Here is a 25,900-nt window from a genome sequence, read left to right on the forward strand (position 1 = left end):
GTAAGTGCGACGGTTAGCGGCCAATAAACGTTGCCAACTCATTAACGATAAAGATATATCGTTTATGTTAATTTTAATTTCCTCATAACCTGTGAAGTTTATTTTATTGTTCTGAATTAAACATAGATGATTTTAATACATTGTAGGCTTCGTGCAACGAAATTTTAAGACTTTCCCCTATATACGTTGATACGTTAATGCACTCAAGTAGAAGTTGGCATCACGAGCATTACGAGTGGACTTTGGCTTATTTGTTGTTCTTGCTGCGGCCGTGGTTTTGGTTTTATGTGTTGTAATTTAAATGGCATAATTTCTTCTCTACTGAATGGCACACGGTGGAAATCATGCAAATGTTGACAAGAACAAACGGCAGATAGCTCGTGATTCTAAAGTCAACCTTGCAGCTTTACTGAACGATCCCAGGAAGGCCAGGAGAGATTACGATGTTTTCACGAAAACTTGGGGAGAATCGTTCAAAGATCTCACTCATGGATCCACTGTACCTAAATCTAGTAGGTTACCTGAAATTTCGGAAGCACATTTTGCTAATTATCTATCAAAAACAAGGGATAAATTTCTTAGACATCAGAGTCAACACGTTGAAAGTGGTATCGTAACAAACGAGGGAAATGAATATGGTGGTTCGAAAGTAAATGCTGGAAAAGCTAGTCTTAAGACAGCTTCATTGCAACAACAATTGAAAATCCAGGCAGCTACAAAGTTAGCTCTTGATTCAATTCCAAGAATGTTTTTGAGGCCTACATTTTCTCTTGAAGATCCAGGGACATTTTCTTCAGTAATAAGTTTAAATTCTTTATCATCGGGCCATGCAACAACTAGAAACTATGTAAGTGATTTTATTGCTCATGGTATGTCATCATCAAAATTGTTACAAGAAAAACTAAGCCATCATTTAGACTTGGTAGAAGTCGCTATCGTGCGTCAAATATCTGTTCAATCAGATGCATTCTTTGATGCAATGGCATCACATGAAGACTTGAATGAATTCTTGCGTAAAATGTTATCAAGTGTTCATCAATTAAAACTTAAAATTAGTGCAATCGGTGAGACTATAACAAAAAAATCATTCAAAGTACTACATTGTCATTGTAAGCACAGGAATAGAGTTATTGTTTTGAATAAATTACAAACAATGATAACAGTACACCAAGCCCAACCCACAATACAACTTCTGTTATCAACCGGTGAATACGCAGGAGCATTAGACTTGATCGAAACGACACAAGAAGTTTTGAAACAAGAATTAGCTGGACTTCATTGTTTTAGGCATTTAAGTTCCCAATTATCGGAAATTGAAAATGTGATTGGCCATATGATGAATGAAGAATTTTCAAACTGTATAACCAATGACCTTCAAAGGCCTTTAATTGAGGGTTCTGTAACCTCACAACCCCATCATCTCACTGCGATTGCGCTTGGCTTGATTAGAAGAAAACGATTAGTATTCTTAGATGAATTCAGGGAAGAAGTTAAAACAACTGTAAAAACAATCATAAAAACAACAGTGATGGATGTAGTTGAAGCATCAGAAAAGAACAACAAAAATCTGACCAATGGGGTCGAACAAAATGGGGATTCACCTGAAAAAACTGAATCTTTGGCGGAAAGAATGCGATTGCTTGAATATAATGAATGGATTGAGCTGTTTATTGCAATCACTGATAATTTAACTATATTTCTAAGACGAGTAAAATCTTTTTTGACTGTCGTAGTCAATGCGATCTGCCTATCGACACCACCGTCTAAAAGATTTAATGTGAATAATTCCCTCGCAAATGGAATTTCTACAGATTCTGATTTGGCTGTGCATACTGCACCTGATAAATTGAATGAGTTGGAACAACAAACTACCTCTCCTAAAGATACTATTTCTACAGATAATGTATGGGACGATATGGACCAATATGAAGCTCAATTGATGGAGTCTGTAAATGAGAATCCGAGAGAAAAAGAATCTAAGCAAAAATTACAAAGAACATTTTCACAGAATATTTCAGACTCTATATCTACTAAAGGAACTGATAATTCTGACTCAGATTCGGTAACTGAAGAATGTGATTCCTCTGCTGCGGGTTCATTGCTAAATGAAAAAGAACATAGCGACTTTATGCAATCAATTTGTGAAAATTTAATATGGGCTGCAGATTTTGCTCACGACCGTTGTGTTAAAGTCATTATTGCCAAAAATAAAAATTCTTCTTTGGAGAAGTTAACTTCTCTCCAGTTTTTAACACTTGCTCAATCCATTGAAAAGTATCTCACTGACACGGAAAACATATTTTTAGGAGAAGAAAGTAATGGTGATAAAGATTCTTTATATTTTGATGGATATTTCATGATGTGTTGTGGAAATTATAACAGGGGTGGTGGAGTCTTGAGAGGTGTTTTGCAATCGCAAGCATCACGCTTTGTCACAAGATTTCATGAAGAAAGAAGAAATAAATTATCACTTATACTTGACAATGAAACATGGAAACAATCTGAAGTACCGGCTCAACTTGCAAAGTCGCTGCAAAATCTATCAGTTGCTGCATCTAAAAATGAAATCAAAGTGGATAAATTACCTGATGATGGATCAGCAGAAAGTACGAAACCTACTGCTCTGTTGACCATTGATGGAGATGAATATGCTGTTGTTGGGACAGTACTCATGCTTCTTAAAATGGTGACAGAATATTTAAAATGTGCTGATGATTTGCCTGCCTCAACACAAGACTTAATGACAAGGGTTTGTGAATTATTAACACTATTCAATTCTCGAACTTGCCAACTTGTCCTAGGTGCGGGGGCGTTACAGCTAGCTGGACTGAAAACAATAACCACTAGAAATTTAGGTTTAGCGTCAAGGTGCCTTCAACTTGTTTTAAATCTACTTCCATCAATTAGGTACCAATTTAAACAAAAACTGTCGCTGTCTTGTCCTCCGAATAGCAAAAGTAAACATTTGAGCAGTTTGAAACATTTTGATCATGTTTCAAAAGATTATAAGGATCATATAACAGAAATTGATAATAAACTTGTCAATATAATGGATTCTGCAATTGAAAATAATCTTTCGAGATGGCAGGTAAAAGCACCAATGCCTTCTCGTGAATTTCGAACTATATGTCGTCAGATGACAAAACTTCATGAAATGATTGCGGATTTATTACCTGAAAAACAGGTAGAAAATATTCTGTATAATATTCACTTAAGCTTTGCAAAACAGTTGCATAGAAAACTCCAACAATATGGTGTTCGTAATGACGGAGGACCACAATGTGGTCTTGTTATGTCTGATATTGCTTTTTATGAGGTTAGCTTAAAAAACTTGAAAGTTTTCAATGAAGATTTATCAATGAATTCTGTGTGGAGCTGAGTCAAATTTTGATATATGAACATAGGCACAGTTGTAATCAGGGATATTCAAGATGAATCAATGTTCGATTACATTTGAAATAGGCTATATTTAATATAGTAAATATATGATACCGGTATAATTTTAATATTTTCATTAGAACAATTATCATTATAAGCATTTGAAATCTTGTATGATCAGACTTTCTTCAACCTGACTTACAATGATTTGTGAAAATTTCTTTTTTTAACGTGACTCAATTTATTACATGTTCAAAAATATTACCTACATCAGAATGTATTCGAAATAGTATGATTTGATTTTGGTTATCCCTGGTTGCTCTTTTTTGTCCATTCATTTGGGTTGCGGATTGGCAAAAATAGTTTTGCAGAAATTCTTTATTCTTGTATTGGATATTTTTATATGAATAATCGCACTACTAAATTCAGCTTTTGTTACACTGTTGCCAAATAATAGAAAAAACGTTTGAACATTCATTGGTCGTTCAGAAAATTCCACTTTTATAATTACTTATATGAAGATCCACTTGCTAAACTTTCTTATTGAAATTTCAATATCATAGGGTTTCGTATTATTCAACTTGAACAATAATCAACCTAAAATACTAGCGATTTTACTCTGCTGCTTGTTATTGTCGCTTTTTTTAAATCCTCTTTCTAATATTTTGAACAGGTACTAGAATATGATGTGATAGTTTTAAAATAGTTGTACGTATATCTTTTCAATACTTTTTTTTTTTAATTCAAATCACTTCCATAATTCTCCATCAAGTATCCTAACCTTGATCTGAATGGTAACTAAAATTTCCCCCTGAATTCTTGTATTACTCGTATTTTTGGAATGATGAACGGGCCAATGAGTACTAAAAATCTCTGGAACCACTGGTATAGACCTTGATTTCAAGATAGTCTATAGTGCTGTTGTTTTTCTGCGCGCATCTAGATATTCTGAATGTTTCAAGCACGTGAATTTGTCCAAAAGGATTCAATTTTTATTTATATATTGCACTTAATATATTGACCTGCAATGTTGTTGAGTTTAATAAATGTGGTTTTTTATGTCAGAGCTGAATGGCATGAAGCCTATAGTTGCAACTGCAGCATCGTGCCTTCTACATTTTTTATGTGCTGTTCTGTCATTTTGTCAACCATCACACGCAAATTATGAATATATTAAACTCTTGCTATTTGCGTAACTCCTAATGCCTCTGGCACTCTCTCTTTTTTGTATTGCTTAAAATATGTACGAGAGCAGAGGTGAGCAAACTGTGGGCCACAAGGGATAATTGTGCGGCTTGGCGAGTGCAAATTTTGAGTGGTGTGCCCGCGAAACGAGTTTTTAGTTCAGTTAATCTGGTACATGCAAGCATTCCCTTTGCATTACAAAGCCTATATACCAGTACCTGAATGCCACTCATATTAACAAAACTAGCTAGCAAAATACGCAATGTTAATAAAATGTGTTTCTCACTGAATTCCAGAAGTCTGTGTGACAATAAATTTGGTACAACATATTAGAAATACTACAATCGCATTAGGAGTAAATTTTCTCCTCGCATACAGAATTGCTGCCTTATTACTTATTTGGTCAATTGCAAGCCCTTTTGACAATATGAGAAAAATTAGATTTGGTGGCACAATAAGTGTAGTTTCCTAGGCTATTTATGTCACTGCTATAGCTGCATATCTACTGACAGTCTTGCACCATGATTCAAAATAGAAACTTCGGCGCTCCAGAAGTGTTGGAGGGAATTAATTTTTTTCGCCTACTTTACATCAAGTTGTGTCTGAAACCTATGGGCAGGGGGTATATTTATTTACTTGACCAACACGAAAAGTCCCCGAACTCGTAATAGAACTAAAATAAGGAAATCGGAATAAAATTATGACCCAACCCTAACCTGGTACACACACTACGGGAGTACCGAGACTTTTACTTTATATACAGATGTAGTAAGCTCGGTAGCACCTGATCTTCATTACGCAAAATTTAGTGTTCTTGACAATATATATTTGTATATGTATAGAATGATAAGCAATAAAGAAAGTAACAAATTCCAGCAGATTAAATACTACTAATTGATCAATGGAATAAAAATGATTTTTGACACTTAATTCTTACAGGTTTTATGTTAGGTGAATGCCAAGTGTGTGAAAGTCAAACATGTCTTATATGATAATTTGAAAGTGAAAAAACTAGGCATCAGAAAGCAAAACTAACCAGTTGCAACAATATTCTTTCCAAGTTCGTTTTTGTACAAAAAACTAACAAATTTTATACTCGAAAGTACTGAAAATCGGCATCTGAATAATCCAAAACTATTCTCTATCAATGTAATCATTCGATTCCACCATATCTGGTAAATATAGAGCGACAGTAAATACTTGCAGAATATTTAAAGAACATAAATTTGACAAACATCAAAGTCCTTTTTCTGCAATATATTAACACTATTTTTCTAACATTTATGTGATGTACAATTGGTCACTGATATCCAATACTTGCAAAGGATAATAAAAGTCATATTTTTCAAAGATCACCATTGCAGATTTTATGGAATATATCAAAAATATACAAAGGATAAATTGAAATTGCTTTGCAGATGAGAGTAAAAAAAATTTGATGGGTTACAAGAGGCCCAAATTACTTGCTGCGAAGTGTGAGCCACAGATAAGTTTCCCAATCTTCTTAGACGACGGACCAGTTTGTGAATCTTATTTGTGACGGACCCCCACCCTATGCCGTATCAATTGATGTGCCTAACCAACGAGGAAGAATAATGCTTCATTTGACAAAATAAATGAATCAATACATACTAATGTTGAATACTGGCAGGCTAACAGCAATTCAATAAGGTTATGATCTATTTATATTTGTTTCAGACTCTTTTCATATCAGTGTGGACACCTGTGCAGGGTCCGCGGGCTAGGTTATATTGAACTTTAGCTAATGCCATAACACAAACTCACTTATTTGACTAATGAACACAATCAAATAGTCACTTTTCAAGTCGATTATTGAAAGCAATTTTATAAGAAGCAAATAATTGTTCTTCTCCTTTGAAAAGCTGATTTAGTTGGCTGGCATCCAGTATATGTGCTTACATTTTAAACAGAAACAGATTAAAAAATATAAAATCTCAGTCAACTCACAACAATAAAAATGTAAATAGAAATAAAAATTTGAGTTGGCAAAATTTTTAAGGATATTACTTACAATGAAAGAATAAGATGCTGTAGAATAATTACCAGCAAGTATTTACATTAAAAAATATTGGAAGAAGCTTAATAAGAATATACATAAAACAATAAGAAAAAGTATTGGTTACAAAAATTACAGAGAGGAACATAAGTTAAAAAAAGAAAGCGAGATTTCAGCCTCAAAAACACAAGAAAATAAGAAGTTCTGGTATTGTTATGCAACAATTCACAAAACTTATCTATTGTTACCACATTCCGCAGTATACAGAGGTGGGCAAAACAATTGGTTAGCAAATTGCTTTGCTTGTTAGTGAAACGATCATTCATAACAGGTCTATTGTTTCTAGCCACATATTTCAGCGCTTCAGAAGTATGTGTACCAATATGGAGGTAATTAATTTTATTCGCCTACTTTACATCGAGTTGTGTAACGGGACGGGAGCTTATGGGCAGGGGGTATATTCATTTGACTAACACAAACAGTCCCCGAACTCGTAATATAACTAAATTAAGGAAAACCGTAATAGAATTAGGGCATAACCCTAAACCTGATACACATACTACGGGAGTACCCATATTTCTGCGTAAAAAGTCTATTTCTGAATCATTATTAATATTGTAACAGAAAAAAAACATGTTTTGAACAAACTCAATGGCCAATTTGTATGGGTTGATTACTGTTTCATAAAATCAATTCATAAAGGTATGTAGAAATTGAATTTTTAATTCAAAATATTCTATCAATCAAAGGTCCAGTGAATGTATTTTTAAATAATCACTTTTCAACATGAATACCCCCACTTATAGGGCAAAATATGACTTCAATAAAGCAGAAAAAAGTTGAATCCAAATAAATTCAATTGACAAATCCACTTGCTACATAAGTGTCAAAGATCATAGTTTTAACAAGTAAATTACATCGTGAGGTTTAAAGTTAATAAGACTATTTTTATCACTTTTTTGCGATGTAGATAATATATGTTGATAGAAAAGATAGTTTTGAGATCTTCACAAGTAAGTTGATACTGAGCAACGAATATGAATGCATGTATTTTCAACAATGCTTTTGTGCAAAACTAGAAAATAGAATTAAGGAGTGAAAGAGTGGTTTATAGGGCTGTTTTTTTTTAACTAAGATTTTTTAGGACCTACTAGTTTTAATTTAGATTCAGTATATATCATGAAGGGGGTCCCCGGCATGTTAGAAGATATCCGAAGGGGGTCGCGACGCAAAAAAGGTTGGGAACCACTGTTCTAAATTATCAGTGAACATTGGAGCGAAATGGCTCGTTTCTGAAGAAGCATTAGAAATATATTTTCAAAGGCTCTACTCTACAGCCAATACTTAATATATGACATTACAGAATCATAAAAATATAAAAGTGTACGACTCAAATCTTTTTGATGTGAAGAACACTATTTTTAAGGTGTTCTTAATGCTAAATAGCCAAAATGATTATCCCAAAATCTTTGTTTATCCAGACAGAATTCTTAGTTTAATACACAATTGAGACTTGATGAGTTAATTCAATCCACAACCGAATTTCTGAGTGTATAAGAGGGGATTTCTATTTGGATAATTATAACCCAATCATTGAAATCGACTGTTGCTGCATAAATATATTTAAAATAGAATAGCAAACAAAATCACCAGATGAACAAAAAACCATTAATTTACCATTCCTAATACACCTGAAATAATGTTTTTAAATATATAGAACATAATTTCAGCGAAAATTTTTACACAAACCAATCCAAGTTCATGTGAATTAAATTTGGTAATTCAGATTGTTTGAGATAAACATTGTTTCGGTTAACTATTTTTTTTTTTTACAGTTTACGAAGTAAAACTGACCGTCAAATGCTCGAGATGATAAATTGGCAAGCGAAAAATTATTCGCCAAATCAAGAATTGAATATGTAGAATAAAACTAAACTCAAATGAATTCACACTATAGATTGGATTTCAACATCCTTACCAGTAAACCATTAAGACAAATAACTAGCTCAACCATGTTATAGCTGAAATAGCCAGAACTCTGGAAATTTCAAAATTTCATTCCCGTGGAGTTAAACATCGCTAGCTGTATAGTCAAGCATCTACCAGGCCGATGATAAATGTAAAAAGTGTCATGCGAATTTTGTGACACAAGGTGTTGTTCAGAGAGTGTTATAATGATTTTTTCGAATATTACTCATGGTTCCTCAGGAACTTCCTCAAATCGAGTTAATGCGAGTCTCAACTGTCCAACAATTCCTTCGTAAAAATCAATTTGGCTTTGTAACATGTCTGTCATCATGTGTTTGAAATCTCGAACTCGTTCTTTATGGAAATGAGTAACTTCAGCCTGAAATAAAAATATGTGAATTATTTTTTGTGTGATATAAAATTTTTCCTTTCCTAAAGGTTTACTCCGGAAACAGTGCCAGGGTACCTGATCAAACCCTAATTCAAAGCAAGGGTACTTACATTAGTACAGTTTTGAAACAAAATTATAATAGAGAATAATAATCATGGTCATCAGACTCCTAGGGCAGGGGTGGGCAACATTATTTGTCTGTGGGCCATATAAACCAACTTTAGACATCTAGCTGGGCTACATAAAAAGGAAGAGAATGTGACTATCGCTCAGCCTTACAGTTATGAAGACACCAAGCAAAACGGCGATAGAGTTGACGCAGCAAAAATAGCAAAAAACAAGGACCACACTAAATGGCTTGGCGATCCTTTTGTTGCACAGCCCACTCTTAGGGAGTCCACCAGACTCTTTCGGAGTCTATAAGTTTTTTTTGTTTGCTGACATGGACTTAAAAAAGATAATGTAAATGTACTGGTATTTTAGGATATATTTAGAGTCAAACGATAATTTTATCAAAATGTCATTTTAGAAGAAAGACTATAAGAAGATTCCGGTCCCTTTAACTTCTTACGTATCAATGGTTTATACAGATCTTTGTTTCGAGTAAATGGGTTACAAACTGTCAATAGTTTATATTCAGGGAAATCCATCCATTTACAAAATTCAGTATTAAAATGGTCAGATGACAAAACACTGATACTGAATAAATTTGATGCTACTAAGATTTACACCTAACATGCCTCCCTCCCATGTATGCAATACAAATGTTATAACAAACTCTGTCTAAAATTTCTACCTTGTTCACTAACAATATGTTAATGCATGCCATTCACTAGGGCCCGACCGATACTGCCTTTTGAACCGATACTGATACCGATAGTTTTCTAAAACTAGGCCGATAAGCCGATACCGATGTTTTTTCACCTACAAATATGGCTACTAGGGATGGGCCGGGATTCGGATCCGGACTCGGATTCGAGTCGAATCCAGGCATTTTTTGGACTCGGATTCGATTTCGAGTCCACGTCGTTTTTACCGAGTCCATAATCAATTCTGTTTTTACTAATTTACGCTTATGTTTGTACTTTTACCTCTTTAAATCCCACTACATACCTTAACTAGTAAAATTCAAAGTTAGATCTGTAACAATATCCCTCGTGTGCATTATAAACACTCCTAATAAAACGACGACAGATATCCATATAATATAACGCAAGTTAAAAACTATTGATCGCTTATAACAATGATGTTGCGCCAGTCGCCTTCAAACTTTCTATTCTTTTCGGTATACATGTGGTACACAATAAAATATGTGTTAGCGCAATATTTTCGAGTTTTAGATTCGCGTAAAAATGAAACATGCCCTGAATCAACCCAATGGGGAATCTCATCAATACCTCTTTCAAATCGGGTTTACTACGTGCAATCCTTTCGCTAAAAAGGCAATGGAAAGCATGGAGAGTGCTAGAACGTTTAGATGAACTATTAAATTGCAAGCGGATGTACCACAATGTATTGACGACGAGTGGCATTTCTCTACCATATGCGCACGTGACATAGTAAATTCACGGCTAGAAATATCTGGAATTATGGGAAAGCATTGTAGTCAAAAGATTTTTTATTTTTCATATTAACATGTAAGAATATCTGAATAGCCGACCAGAATTGACGCAAGGTGGTGGGCTGGAGATCCAGTTCACAGCCAAGGCACACATTGGCCCACGTTTACGTTTGTATTAAGGTCGCCAAAAAGAGAAAAAGATATTATTAAAATGATTCAACAGCTATCTGCGGAACCATCAGGCAAAAAATATGAGCTACGACGTATATTTGTGAGCGCACGATGCTGTAGCATGGTCAAAAACGTGTTTTTCTGCTTTTCTATTATGACGTCACGGACTCGGCAGATTCGATTCGAGTCCTTGACCTATTACTCGGATTCGTCGAATCTCTGTAATGCCGGACTCGTCCCATCCCTAATGGCTACAAGCAACACTCTGAGAATATTGTGTTTTTCTTGCAAAAGAATTGAAATGTTGAACTCATGCAATTGTGTGCATGGCAAGAAAGAACACATATTGTAAGGGCAGGAAGCTTATGAATCTCAATAGCTTCAGTTCAACAGTCTCAGATGTAGTTGAGCAGAGTTTTTCTGCATTGGCTCCAATCATACTTGCTCTTGTGTTTTGCTTTGAAATGGCTCTACAAATTATACCCATTTTTTTTTTAAAACTGGCGGAACCTTTCGACTTAATAATGATAAGCATATCCTACAAATTACGCCATCATTATGGCACACGAAGTACCGCTAGAACCAGCCATCTATTGCATATCAATACAAGAAGTTAAATCGCGCCTTGAACGACCAAAGTGCAAGGGAAATCCAAGGCCGTGGAAAGTGGAAAAGGCGAGAATTGTTTATTAATCAACGTATATTATTTGACACAAATAAGTCGTTCAAATGTTTCTCTCGTTTCAATTTGCAAGGCCACCACGCTCGCTTACAAAGTGTTAAATCCCGTGCCATACGTCCGTTTTGGATAAGCGAAACATAGTCAAAAGAATTCTTTATTAACCAAAGTAAATTATTTGACACAAATAAGTGGCTCACGCATTTCTCTCGCTACAATTTGCAAGCCATCACGCTCGCAAACTCGCTTACGAAGTGTTAAATCCCGTGCCGCCATACGTCCGTTTTGGATAAGAGAGACACAGTCAAAAGCCGCTTTTTGATAAGAGAGAAATAGAAGTAACCAGGAAAAAGAGTATTAGGCAGAACCGCTCTCAATTAAACAAGCGATAAAACTGCTTTCCCGGCGAAATTTGGACACTTTGGCAGTCACGTGATTGGCCGATATATATCGGTAAAATTAGCCGATACGATAGTTCAAAATTTGTGAAAACCATGGCCGATATATCGGTCGGGCCCTACCATTCACTGAACTAGCCTATAGCATTCTATCCATACCTGCATACATCCAGTGATCCTCTGAGTACGTTCTTCAACAGCGTCGACATCAGCTGCAGACATTCTGCCTTCTTCTTGTAATCTTTTGCATTCACGAACTTTACGTAAAGCACCAGATTCCAACTGCACATAGAATAAGAAGAAATCAATACAGACAAATAGATATGAAAAAGTTGATAATCTAAAACACAACTTGAAATAAGGAAATTTTGACAGATATCAGTAAAGATGAATATAGCAATCTTGGGACCGATATTGGTTTAAATGGTTCAATAGAATGATTGTACAAAGAAGGCCAATAGACTTCCTAATACCGAATTCTCAATATGACAGCTTCAAGTGAGTATAATACAGCACCAAAGCCAATGCCTGCTACTTATTGTTTTGGATAATCAAAAGCAACAATCATACATTGACTATGAGCTCAACATTTGAAAAATTGTGCTAATATTGAAAACATGCACAAGATACATATGTATGAGAGGATTATCGGGTTGCCGCAATGTGGTTCAACTGCTGGTTACAACTTCTACCTCCATCAAGTCCATGCATTTATAACAAATGACTTCGACTAACAAACACTCATCATGTAACCGAAGAGGTCGTGTTCTGCTATATCATTAACCACTTTATTGCCTTTCCTGTCTTCTGGGATGCGAAAAATCCTATTTGCACATTCATAAATAAAGTAAACCCGGAATGAAGGACATAAACCTTTGTTTCAGACCACATACATGCCATATATCTGGAAATACTTCTAGAATTCCTTTGTATAACCAAAGGTTATGTAATAAAGGACTCATGTCATTCTTTGGTTGCTCTGCAAACATTTCACCAATTTTTTCATAAGTTTGCCCTGAAATTGAGTAAATATGAGTTAGATTTCTCAGTAGGCCTACACATAGCACATTATCAATAAAAACAAAGAAAAAAAATTTGCCAAACCTATTAAACTCGTAGGTAACTATATGCAAGCTTATAAAATTACATTTGATAGATAGCACACCTACCTTGTAATCAACTATTTGAAAAACAAAATTTGAACCTGAAAATTTTTAACTCAAGGAGCCAATATAATTGGGAGTATGAATTATGTGCAAAGAGGATTTCTGGAATCCTTATCGTCGAGCAATTCACGCAATCGCTGGTCAGATACAGCTTCATCCGATCGTTCGATTTCCATATCTGTACTAGTCATAAATTGGTAACCGGACCAGAGGCCCTAGTTGGTCATATGATTAAATAGTCTTATCAAGTTTTCTTTCCTCAAAATAAATGTGAAAATCCTACTAAAATGACATTTAATGAATGGCAAAATGAGAGAATTGTTAATAATTCCAACCTGTATATTTTACTGCATCAGTTAACGCTTGCGATTCAGGTGTTTGGTGTTGATTAAAAGCGTTTGATAATGTTCCAAATGATCGACTCATAGATATAAATTCTTTCTTGAATGCGCCAACATGTCTGTTTGCCATATCACGTGATGTTGATGTGAGTTGTGATACCCCATCATCCATACCTGGCAAACAATGTGATGAAAAAAATTTAATAACCAGAATGAAAGTTCTAAAACTAAGAAGAGTTCTTTCATTGGTCATAAAGAATCATTTTATGCACCAAATATTCACACAATCCATCTTGTAATACTTGTCTACAAAATATTTCCATGGAAACACTCTTCACTTCAAATGGAGCTAGAATTTGAGAATACCCATTACTTTGATTAATATATCTTTAGTTTAGATATTGGGGGGTTCAACCCATACGCTTCCCCACAATGTTAACAGCATTTGAAGTGTATGTCGAAACTTATTCAGCAAAATCCAAACGGACACAAAGTACTGTTCTTTGAAATCAATTGGCGGAAAATCCGATTAGTAGCGAAGCTTTTCAAAAGCAGCAAAATTTACCTTAAAACAACTGGCCCTTGAGATTCAGAACTAATTTGCAAAAGTAATAGTCCAAAAAAAAAAAAAAGAATTTTGCACTAAATACAATAACAACAATTTGAAAAAGATCCATAAGTCTACTTTGTGAATAATCTAAAATGAATTGTCCTAAAAGTTATTATGGTTGCAATACATTTACTCATAATGAATTAATACTGTATCTATAGTGTAATTCACAAAACAGGTGAGAGCCAAATAACTTGGTTAATTGGAAAATTTAATTCATCTTTAATATTTAACAGTAATTATAATGAGTCATGCTGGGCTATATCCAGCGAGGTGACAGAAGCATATGGTGCCAATTTCAGTTCACCTTGCCAAAGGAAAATTAGAAACAGTTACATAATTGCATAACGTAGCCTACTAAAGTTGACTACTAACTAAAATATCTGAATGTATTAAGCATACATTTTACAAATTTCTTGAAGTGTTCAAGTCTAACTTCAGCATCTCGGCTGTCAAACTGTGACGGTTGAGAGAATATATCAATAGTGAGAAAAAAATTTGCCCCCAAAAGTTCATCTCTTTCCGCTTTTCTTTTGGCCATTTTCCATGCTTTTTGTTCAGTAAGAGTTATATAATTTCTGAAAACACTTGATGTGGAAAGTAATGGATGTCGACAGATATGTGATACCTGAAAAATATGAATTTTTTTTTAATGAAAACCAGTGGAAATACTTTTCTTGTGTCTATTAGCTATAAAGATATATCAATGCACCAAAATTTCTTCTATGATCATTAAGGTGCATTTAATATTGGTTATATTGACTGCAGATGTTGCTGAGAGTGTGCTCATTTGAAATATATACAAAACACCAAAACCAAAATATCATGTCAAAATTTTTGGATTGTTAGAACTAAGGATATGTAAATTAGGCCATCTAGTTATGTCATATGTCTGTTAATTCAGGAATGATCAAAACAAATTGAATTTTCAAAATTATTCATATGCAATATATTAAATTATTACCGGTAACTCTCAGGAATAATTTTTAAGTTTTATTTGAAAAATTATCATTTTGAGTAATTTTAGTCTTACAGCATGACTAAAAAGATGTTCAATCAATTTCTGAATAATTGTGAAAAATAACATCCATATTGAAAATCATCGTTTTGGAATATATTTTGAACAGTACATTTTTTCAGGATTGGCCATTCCTGCATGGGATTTTCCAAAAAATATATTTATAATAATCATTAGAAATAAAATTTTCAATTGATTTATCAAGCAACGAATGAGGGTTACATACAGGCAAACTGCAGAAAAGAAATACCGGCCAATACTACAAGTCTACAACTGAAAGTAAAATAACTCGTCCCCTTTTTGGCTATTGAGTCACATCATCTTTGCATATTACATTGCGATATATCTTATGCATAACAGCCCTATATGGAACACATTGCACTGTGACTCAGAATTATAACATTTTTACTTGAGATTACACTTTTGCAAAACTGAGATGACGTCACGCGACACTCTGTACCTAAGCCAGTAATGTTGAAAATAAAACTATGACGTAAATATGGATGTAAACCATAACCTGATGTCTCTTACTAGAAACAGATGATTCGACAAACAGCCATACTGTGTCGAGGGTCAAAAGACAAAGGGCTAATGTAGAAATTTTCAAAAGTTTTTTTTTGTCAATGATAAGATAAAAATAAAGCTGTTTTAGTCCGTATCTAATAATAGTTGGAAGTATTTCAATAAAAGATTACAAAAATTTAAAAAAAGACAATTACTTTCTTTCCTCATTTTTATCAAAACAGCTTATTCAATTTTTGCCTTCATAGGTTGAAGCATTCGTAATTATCACAAATAAATGTATAATTTAAATAATCTCTTGAAAATGTTACCAAAAATTGGAAAGTATTGAAAATTGGAAATTCATTTTGGAGTACTGGCTGGTTTGTCCTATTTGCATACCCATATTCCATATAAGCTTATACCATGAATTCACAATATTCAATTTTAGGTTATGCTTGTGATATTTAAAGATTCTGTAAAGAACTGACCCATAATTTTAGTCTTTGCATTCTTGATTCAATGAAATCTTCTTCAAATCTTCCAGATGCTTGTTTTTCTGGTAACCTTGGTACAACTAGCATAGGATACCTTTGCACGAGACGATCATACAACCAGTCAAAATGTTTATATCTTCTTTGCACACTAACGTCCATATCACTTGGTGTTAGTTTGTATGCGACAAAACTTTTTAAACCTTCGCAAAAAAAATTAAGAGTTTTATATCAATTTAAACAAGTGTATAAAGTAAGACTCCATTGAAGTGAATAGCCTATGTTTAAAATTGAATCAGAAATTTAAAAAACATTTCATTTATCAATGTGGATGTCGTAAAAAACGAGTATTGGAATTTATTCTGATTTACTATATGATATATTTTAAGTCTTGGTTTTATGAATAATTTGAAATATGGCATTTTGAAAAATCAAACTTTCACAAAAGACCAACAAGGTCTGTATTTATTTTGAAAAAACTTAGAAAAAGATCAAATAAAAATCAAATGCTTGTTTTAAGTTCTATATTCCTAATTCAAAATCATTAAATATACTTTGTTTATGTATTTGTATTGAATCTGGCGTAATGGAGAATATATTTAATATTCGACATTCAAAAATATCATTTTAAGAAGTATTCGAATTAGTAAGCTATTCGGCTCTGGTCATTCCTGTGTACCACTGAAAATTATTGGCGGCTGGCGCAAAAATCAAACGATTTCATATAACTTCTATGTTCAAAAAAGGTATAAAAAAAAATGACAACATGCGCAAGGTAACACACAGAAAAAAATTCAGAAAAATTACTAAACTCCAAATGCAGTTTAAAATGCAAGACATAAAAGTACTACAAAGGCAATCTGACCTAGTGACATAGATACTCTCTTAATCAAGCTACAAGCTTGTGAGCTACAAGCTCATACCATATCTCATTGTCCAAGATAGATCACCAAACCAGTTTTAAATTCAGATTTTAAGTCATTATTACAAATCAACTTTTCATTTAAAATGCTTTAACCAGCCATGTTATGCAAGATAGGAGAAAAGCATTCATGTGAATAATACATTCATATAATTAAAACGAAAAAAGTGAACGACGGAAGTATTGCAGTGAAAAATCAATAAATCACCTTTCATTTTGCTTTTTTTTAATGGATTTTCTATCGTGCAGGTGAATGTATGACCATTAGTTTTCCAACTTGCTGTACCATCAGTTGAATATACAATATGAACCTTAAAACATATGATTAATTAGTTAAAAACAGTATGATAATATAAAAAATACTCCTAGTTAGAACTAAAATATATTTTGATGTTTAAATGGCTTTCTTCTGGCTGTCACAATGAGGCTGACTTGCTGAAAACGAGAGCAAGAATTGCAGTACGAACTTTGGACTTTGTGACCTTGAGAAGTAAACAATCAATAACAAAAGACCTAATATTAAGGTGAAAAACTTCCTGATGACTAGTTGAGGGATTACAGGCACATCATTGACACTTTGGATACCTAAGATAAGCATTAATTTGATTTACGATTGAAATTATAACTCTTCATATACAACGTTCTACAGACCTTTCACTCTAAAGAAGGCTCTGTGCAAGCAGCCACAGACCTGTAAGAAGATACTACATTTCAAAAAAAAAAAAAAAAACAGAATCTTGCCGGTTTGTCATTGCATACCCAATTTATTCCACCGAGGGTTGGGTGGGGGTGGGCTTGGGATTTGAAACCGATATTTTTAACTCACGATACCTGATCAACTTGTCGGACTTTTGCATCTGCTTTTCCCAATACATATGCTTCTCCTCCATGTTTAACAAAAGATGAGAATCTATTGAAATTTTTTCCGACTGTACCGGCCACTTTCATGGAGTTGACTGATCTGGTATCTGGATTTGAAACGCTGACTGTCGATCTCCTTGACATTATATTTGATTGCTAGAAAGAAACAAAAGGCATAATGAGAAAAGTAAGCCATTTCGTGAATGTTATCACCGTAATATATTCTGTTAATTAAAAATAGTAAAACAAAACATTTATGTATAATCTTTGCAAGAAATAAAAACACATAAAATTCAGACGTTGGCATGATAGTTGGTATGAAAATTTGTGTGAAAAAGGGCAATTTTTCACAACAACATCACCTTAAATAAAGATCTCTATAAGCTTTGTTTACATACTTAAATGTACAAAAGCTTAGCCTGACAATTTAGCATTAGTCATTGTTAATAAGTTACTTTTAATACACAGTTTGAACACCACATCTCCATAATTGATACAAGAAAGCTATTGCGCAATTTGTTACACAAATTTGCTAAGGAATTAATGACATGGTATCTGTATGAAATAGAATCTTCGAATCTTTAGATCTGACTAAGTTTCTCATTCAAAGAACAAAATATAAAATTACATTGAATTCCATTGTTACATCTTGTAATTGGATACAGGGTGAATAGACTAAAAACGGGAACCAATAAATTTTGTAATGACTCATACAAAAGTGAGGAGAATTTATTTAATTTTGTTTCCACTTGAACCTAAAAGTTTCAGTAGTTTAGGAAGCTTTTCACAAAAGCAACATTATCTTTAGTATATGTTGCGAATAACCTCCTTGGCATTGGAAACAGACCTTGTATGACACACATAGCCCACGCAAACGAAATTTCAACTAATTTCATTATTTGAGTAATTAAGTTATGTTTCAACTTGACTAAAGTTTTTCAACCAATAAATTTTAAAGTTGTAATGAGGACTGAATTCTTTTTTTTTCTTTTTCTATCTACACCAACTATGGGAAGTTACGGTTGAGTAAAAGCAACATAATAAATGGACTCTGCATAGGTCCATGAATAAAGTAATAGTTTGTTTTTTTAGTCGCGAGCAAGTGAATATTAATATGAAATAGAAGTATAAAAATTACTTTTCCGTAACCTATATAAACCAGGATATTATAACAAATGGCCACAAAAAATGAGAAAATATTGGTGTTTTACATCTGTCAATAAGGTGTAGGTAATAGTAGGTGGTATCAGTTAATGTTTATTTTAAGATGCATATTTTCCATGCCAAACCAGCATAATTAATAACATTTGTGTAGTTATGATGAAACTTAATTTAATGTAGTATTCATCAATTGTTACGTGACAACTGCACAAATCCTAAATGTCAGCGAGATTGGTCTAGGAAATCAAAATACAATTTTGGGTTATTAATTGCTGATATTCTTAGAGTAATTCAGATTTAATTTCAATAACAATTGATTGAGCCTTGCTACAAGTGGAAGTTTATAAATAAATTTGATGATGTTCAAATGGGTGATATTTGATACATAACACAGGGGAGTTGAAAATTTAGTGTTGTGTAATTTTTTCAAAATTTTTCATAAAATAATAATTGAAATTTGGATTGAATAAACACAATTGCCAACAGTGTTTGATGACTCGATACGTCTAAAATTTGTTAAACCGTGCTTCTCATTTTATAACAATTTTACAAAAAAATAAACAGAATACTTAGGCAGATCGTCAAAAGTTCAATTCGATTTTTTCATGATTTATCTCAATGATTGGGAATTTAACATGTGACTAGTAATACTTGTAATAAATTAGTCAAAGAGTAATTTCTAATTTCGATTTCAAAATTTGAATACATTTTATAAATTTAATACCAAAAAATAATTTTAAACCTCAAAAATAGTTTGTAAGATGTTTGTAACACCAGCAAAATGTCCCTGATTCACCATCAGCAGACTGTAACAAGGTAAACATTAGCCTTGGTGGGGTTTTATGTATTCAGTTGGAAAAGTCAATAATAATATCAAATCTTTATATAATTTCATAGTGTATTTAAAACAATGACGTAATTCATGTGACCACTAATTGAACTCTTACCTAACTGGTATGAACACAAGTTGGCAAAAACATTAATGAGAAAGTATGAAGTCACAAATATCGAGGTTTGAGCCAAATTATTACTACCAGACAATGAACAACTTCCCTGTGGATGATCACATCACTATCTAAAAGTCTGGAATTCTTATGGGTGTGAATTCAGCCTTTAAATAGCACAAAAGAAAATTATAAACTCAAAATAAACTTTTGATTCCATAGTTACTCTATGATATCCTGTTTCACAAGTTTTTTTGACAAATTATCATAAATAGGGAAAGATATTTGAACCACTGAAATATTAGAATATTTCCTTTTGATAAAATCCTTGATATATGAACTGTTTTTGTCATGATATATAACGGGTCCTTTCACAGTTTGAAAGTCTAAAACCTTGTGAACATCATTTTGAAAGTCTATAACAGACATGGGCAAAGTACGGCTCGCGGGCCAAATCCGGGTAGGTGATTCAATCTGGCACGCCTGATGCTGCCATAACCAAACTGAAATAAATTTTTGATATTTTAGCTGAAAATAGCTCATGGGATTTGTTGAGATCGCGATTTAATTTAGTTTTGGCACTAGGCCCCTTAATTTCCACGGCTGCTTTTCTGACACTGTAAATATTGTCTATTGCCAGTCTAGGTGGGCAAAAACCACAGGTCCAAAAACCTTGCCCACTCCTGGTCTATTACCTCGTGAAACCTCGTTTTGCTTATATGTTGTGTTGTCATGAATACCTTCACAGGTACAAGCATCAATTCTTATAATAAATTTAATTTTTGACTGCTTTTTCAGTTTTAGAATTTATATGTTAGATGAGTGTAATTCTGAATCGTTTATCAATGCAATAACTGGGTCAGAAAATAAGTTTGTCATGTGGAATAATTTGCAGCCAGATTTTAAGATAAATCAAAGGTTCAATCTCTCTCTATATAAATATGCAAAAATCAAGGGAATAGAACAATTCCTATTGAGTTTACATAAGATTGTATTTCCTTAATAATCTGGGGCATTTACAACAACAGATGTTTTTTTGAATCATGATAACTCTTATTATTGTTATCACAGCCATAGAGAATAATGAGGTAAGCGATGCCAGACTGAAAAGTTTCCTTATTTTTAAGACATAAAATAGTTGAATCATCCAAGGTGACTAAGTGTTTATGCAAATGCTTATTTAGATCTCTATGTAATGTCAATCTTTGAATTGATACATCTAAACATCACATTGAAGACCTTAATTTCAATGTAGAAGTACAGTCTGCAAATACAGCCTGAGGGCAATTCTCATCAATGAAATGGATGTTATGAAATATTTCAACGAAACTATGATCTTGTTTCTTTGTTTGCAATTTCAAATCATTTAACTGCTATAATTTTAAGGCTCTAAATATTAACTAGGTAAATGATTAATTTTCCATCATTAGCAATCAATCCAATGACATCACCAATGCAGAATAAAATAAATAAACATTATGTTACGCTAATTTTACTAACAGTATTGAGAAACTGTACTTAAAAGCTGGCGTTTGAATTGAAACATATTTAAATGAATTTTTGACCTTTGGAAGTGAAACTTAGCAGGGTGATGAAATGCATGTCTATGTATGGTACTTGCACATTCAGATGTTTTTTTAAAAAATTATAATAATGACGTAATTTAACTTCCTGTCCAGGAATTGATCCTTACTATTGGTGAATGAATGACTCATCGACACAACTCTCGATCATGACATTTGTAAGATCATTAAAAATATGATAAAATGTAGGTAGTCAGTAATCATCATACAAACTTCACTTTCAAAATATGTAAATTTATATCCAGATGCTCAATTACAGCACGAATTGCCTTCAGCATAAAATTAATTGGCGACATATTTTCAAAAGCATAGTAATAGTAATAACGACAAAGTATATATATGTACTAACTTTACAGATAACAACTTAGCTGAAATTTCTAATTAAAAAAACACTTGCCACTTTGCCATTCTGAAAATTGTGATTAAAATATTTTCAATTCATCTGACACCAACAACAACAATATTGAATATTTTCATTCATAGCTTTTCAAATTCTTTTGACAAAACTTGTGTGTGTATTTGGCTATGCCTATTATATACCTGTTCCACCACAGTTGCCTCTGACTGACCATCATCCCAATCTTCTGACCAGTTGTCATCATTATCATCATTTTGAATATTTCCTTGACTTCCTCCATAGGAGTTATGTGCTGTGTTTGTATTATAATATCCATCATTTACAGTTTCTTGCTGCCATGTATCTTGAGGAGGATTTACAATAGGATAGGGTGTGCTGTTGTATGATGGCGTGTGATTCTGTTAAATAAATATATAATTAGAGTTAAACATATCTGAATTTTAATTTTGAATAGGAATATATACAAAAATATCACCAGAAAATAGAGGGTGAACCCTCCAATAAAATCCATTAATTTCTTAATTACTTCTATTGAAGTGATGAAAATGTATTTAACGTTTGAACTCCTGTTTGTGTATGTATTGTACCATTGTATTGAGCTTCAGCAATCTAGGACATTTTCTTAGAAATGTTGTTATCTGATAATATGGTCACACTGAATGTAAAGTACAAAGTTACATAACAACTTGCTGACTTGTCGTACTGTTTTCATTAATGTTGAATTATAAAATTTTCAATATATAAAATTTTAAAATTTTTTCTACCATATAAAATTACAGTTACAAGAACTCCATAGGTTATTCTTGACCATTAAACAAAGTAGTACCAGGTACCATGCGATAAAAACAAGTTAGGGATAAAGTATTTGATTGACTCAGTGACTTCGTGTGTGAATCGCCAAAGGAAGCAATTGATGACTGATATGGGACTTTCAAACATTCTGCACAAAACAAGACAATCGAACAATGACAATGAGACATTATGAGATCATTTCATTTTTGCACCAGAATTACTCCATAACTCAAATGCAAGACCATCTGCAACAACCGCGGACTTAATATAATTTATAGTTTCTAATTATCTGCTCATGGGCCTCGAAATACAAAGTTGTGGGAAAGTTTACTAAAGTACCATTATTATTATGTGATTGCATATGGAATGAAAAGCATCAATAAATATTACTTTAAATATAATCACATTGGATAAATAATTTCCATAAACGGGTCAATAAATTCAGAATTTAATTTTATTTTATGCAGCCAATTCTAGTTTTTGGAAAGATCAGTTCTAAATTTGTGATTAAATTTAAAGAAATATCGAAGCTTGGGAATTTTCTACTGATGATCTAGAATAGCGTATTCACAAAATTTAAATTACATTTTTTTCCCGTCTACATTCGGCCATATCTTCATTGATGAAGTCATTTATCATTATCAATATATACGCTAAGTTTCACATCTTTTTCTTTTGTGTTGTTTATAATAATGTGAAATATTAAATGCATTACTAGCTATGAATTGACAAATTTGCTAGTGAACATATCAATATACAATATTATTTACAGAACTCTCATAAAAGCAGAACTTATATTTATAAGAATGTTGACATCATTTTATACAAATTTATTTCAATTGAAGCGTAAAAACTTCCTAATTGGAAACTTGCTAGGAATTCCCAATATATAGGATAAACTGATAGAGTAAATGTAAAAATATTACATAAGTTTGCTATATTAATTTTATAAGCAGCTCAGGCGAACTATTTTTATAACAGTATAATAAAATATATAACTGTTTAATATACTTGCTTGTATATATATGAAAGAATTGACACTATATACAGCAAGAGAACATTAACAATGAACATTTACATAGATGTATTAGACTTTAACGAGATCTCATTGGCATTTGGGTGACATTAGTTGCACAAGAAGCTCAATATTCTGAACAGTTGATAAATGAACTATTAAACAAATGATGACTAATGTTAACCAGGTGTCAATTAATTAGCAGTGGCACTATTTATTGACATTAGATAACTTTTTGTGAAGTTAAGCAAACGACAATGCCAAAGTTCAAATTTCTACTACTGACATAAACAACAACCAATTAGGAAATTCTGTTAGAGCACTAATTATTTAAAATTCTGAATTTTAGAATCACTTTATATTGAAGGTTAGGTGAGCGATTTAAACCTTTAAACTTTTCATGAATACGACTTCCTTTCTTACCACTGAATATATAATTTCCTCCAAAATCTCAAACAAACAAAAAAGATTTTTTTTAAAATGTTGCCTCTTTCTACCTTCTCTTTATTCGAATATGAAAAATAAAATATTACACTCACATCACCGTTTGCATTTCCATTCTCATGCGAACTCATTGTTACATAAGCTTCTGGAAACAATCCCTTCTGCCCGCTATCAGTCATTCCTTCCCACCATCCATCACCAACATCAGTTTTCAATATTGTTACATATTCTCCTTCTTTTAGAGTAATTTCTCCATTATCCGCTATTCCGTCAAAATCATATATTGCCACAGCCCTTTGAGCCATATTTTTGTATGTATGAATGTGTTTATATATATATATTTCAAGTTGATATCCTTTATTACCTATTTACTGAAAATAATGAGATACCCGTAAATATTTTTACAAATGTTGATTTGTCAGCATTAATTGAACAACACGGAAAGCATGACGACATACTAAATTTGCTCTACTAAAGTTACAGGTAATTCCAATTAGTTATTTATTAACCCATGTTTGCGATGTGCAGGACATTTCTTAATACCATCGGACAACAATCGAACTACTGAACAATCATGCACCCGAGAGAATAGTTTGCATAATCAGGGTTTTAAATATGATTATGTGTGAATTATGCATAGGAGTCAATAATTAAATAGAATAATTTCAACAAATAAAAGTATGAATTTTAAGCCATTCTTTTTCGATACAATAAGATTGTTTTGCCAATATAAATTAGGGTTGAAAATATTTTCCATCCTTGAATTTATATTATTTATGTTCGTGAATTAGTTCGGTTGTTTCTGGATAGTCAATATACTGATATAGAGGTACAACAATTTAACACAGTAACACAAGTGAAATGCTCAAATATACAGACAAAAAGGTAAAATGAACACATAATGACGAAATGAGCAAAATCTGAATTCTGAAGAACCCAAGTTCCCTTTCTGGCTACTGAAAAACAGAAAGAACTAGAAAATCACACAACTGCACAATCTCATAACCAGTTAGACAGCATTCTAGGTCTGTCTGCCTGTAGGTACAGAACCATTAGACATGGATGGTGAGTGAGCTGTATTTAATCATTGCATGCATGAACCCTACTATAATTGCATAACAGTATAAGAACATGGGCAACATAAGTGTACGTTCAGCATTTCTGCTTTAAAAATAGTTATAACTCTCCTTCATACTTCCATAGAATTCAAATTCACGTCTCTCTGAGTAGTTGGTGATATTATGTTTGTACGGTACTTATAACAGTGCAATTAACACCAAATTCTGAAATTTGGTTTAACCACAATTCAGCAATTCCTGAATTAATAACATAAACAGCATAACACTGGCCAGGTCAAGTATTACTGTATTCAGGTACCGGTATTGGTCAACAATATAACTAACAAATATAAGGGTCAGTCTTTGTGTATACTGGTACCGGTACCGTACCGGTATATGACATGATTACCGGTCCCACTGCCTCAAAACCTAAATTTACCTTTACTGTATCTGAAAATACAGAAATTATTTACATACTGACATAGGTTTAAAGTGTGACGTCATCCTTATTGAAATATTGTTAACGTCTCAATCTCATCCACTGAAAAGGCTACCGGTACCGTATTTCAGTATTTCCAAAATTACAGCACATACCGTACTACATACGGTACCGGTAAGCCTTCCATACACCAATACAGTATCTACGGTACCGGTACCGTACCACCTACTTGCACACACTCCGTGACGCACACATCATATCACACAGGAATCTGTGGTATAGACTAATAGTTATAAGTAACCAACTCCTCGAAGCACCTACCGTACCACTGTTATATGCCATACGGGGTAGCTCGTATGCGTACATAACGTTTCACGAGTCACCTGAAGAAAACCCGCAAAGTCTGAAAGTTATCGTCGACTCCAGGCCATTACAGCGGCGGTGC

The 25,900-nt window shown here is 33.0% G+C and overlaps 2 protein-coding genes across 2 annotated transcripts; one reads left to right on the forward strand and one right to left on the reverse strand.

The window, feature by feature from the left end:
• The first annotated feature begins 47 nt into the window (after positions 1-47).
• Positions 48-4,574, forward strand: LOC120342210 (vacuolar protein sorting-associated protein 54-like). Its single transcript, XM_039410946.2, has one exon. The coding sequence runs from the start codon at positions 326-328 to the stop codon at positions 3,377-3,379; it is 3,054 nt and encodes a 1,017-aa protein (XP_039266880.2). The 5' UTR covers positions 48-325; the 3' UTR covers positions 3,380-4,574.
• A 799-nt stretch (positions 4,575-5,373) lies between these two features.
• LOC120342053 (sorting nexin-33-like) lies at positions 5,374-24,344 on the reverse strand. The gene is made up of 10 exons (XM_039410720.2): positions 24,054-24,344; positions 21,890-22,105; positions 17,632-17,817; positions 17,009-17,111; positions 15,876-16,081; positions 14,268-14,493; positions 13,250-13,429; positions 12,642-12,763; positions 11,908-12,030; positions 5,374-8,927 (listed from the first exon to the last, which is right to left on the reverse strand). The coding sequence occupies exons 1-10, from the start codon at positions 24,261-24,263 to the stop codon at positions 8,775-8,777; spliced, it is 1,725 nt and encodes a 574-aa protein (XP_039266654.1). The 5' UTR covers positions 24,264-24,344; the 3' UTR covers positions 5,374-8,774.
• Positions 24,345-25,900: the final 1,556 nt, after the last annotated feature.

The sequence above is a fragment of the Styela clava genome, chromosome 3 (assembly GCF_964204865.1).
Source record: "Styela clava chromosome 3, kaStyClav1.hap1.2, whole genome shotgun sequence".
In the NCBI taxonomy this organism is placed as follows: Eukaryota; Metazoa; Chordata; class Ascidiacea; order Stolidobranchia; family Styelidae; genus Styela; species Styela clava.

What these genes read in the sequence shown, in the direction of transcription:
- LOC120342210 (XM_039410946.2), top strand. Translation starts at nt 326, where the DNA reads ATGGCACACGGTGGAAATCATGCAAATGTTGACAAGAACAAACGGCAG.
- LOC120342053 (XM_039410720.2), bottom strand. Translation starts at nt 24,263, where the DNA reads ATGGCTCAAAGGGCTGTGGCAATATATGATTTTGACGGAATAGCGGAT. An exon ending in AGGCAACTGTGGTGGAACAG is followed by an intron (nt 17,818 to 21,889) that starts GTATATAATAGG and finishes GTTTCTTTCTAG; the next exon opens with CAATCAAATATAATGTCAAG. An exon ending in CTTCAAGAAATTTGTAAAAT is followed by an intron (nt 13,430 to 14,267) that starts GTATGCTTAATA and finishes ATTGTTTGCCAG; the next exon opens with GTATGGATGATGGGGTATCA.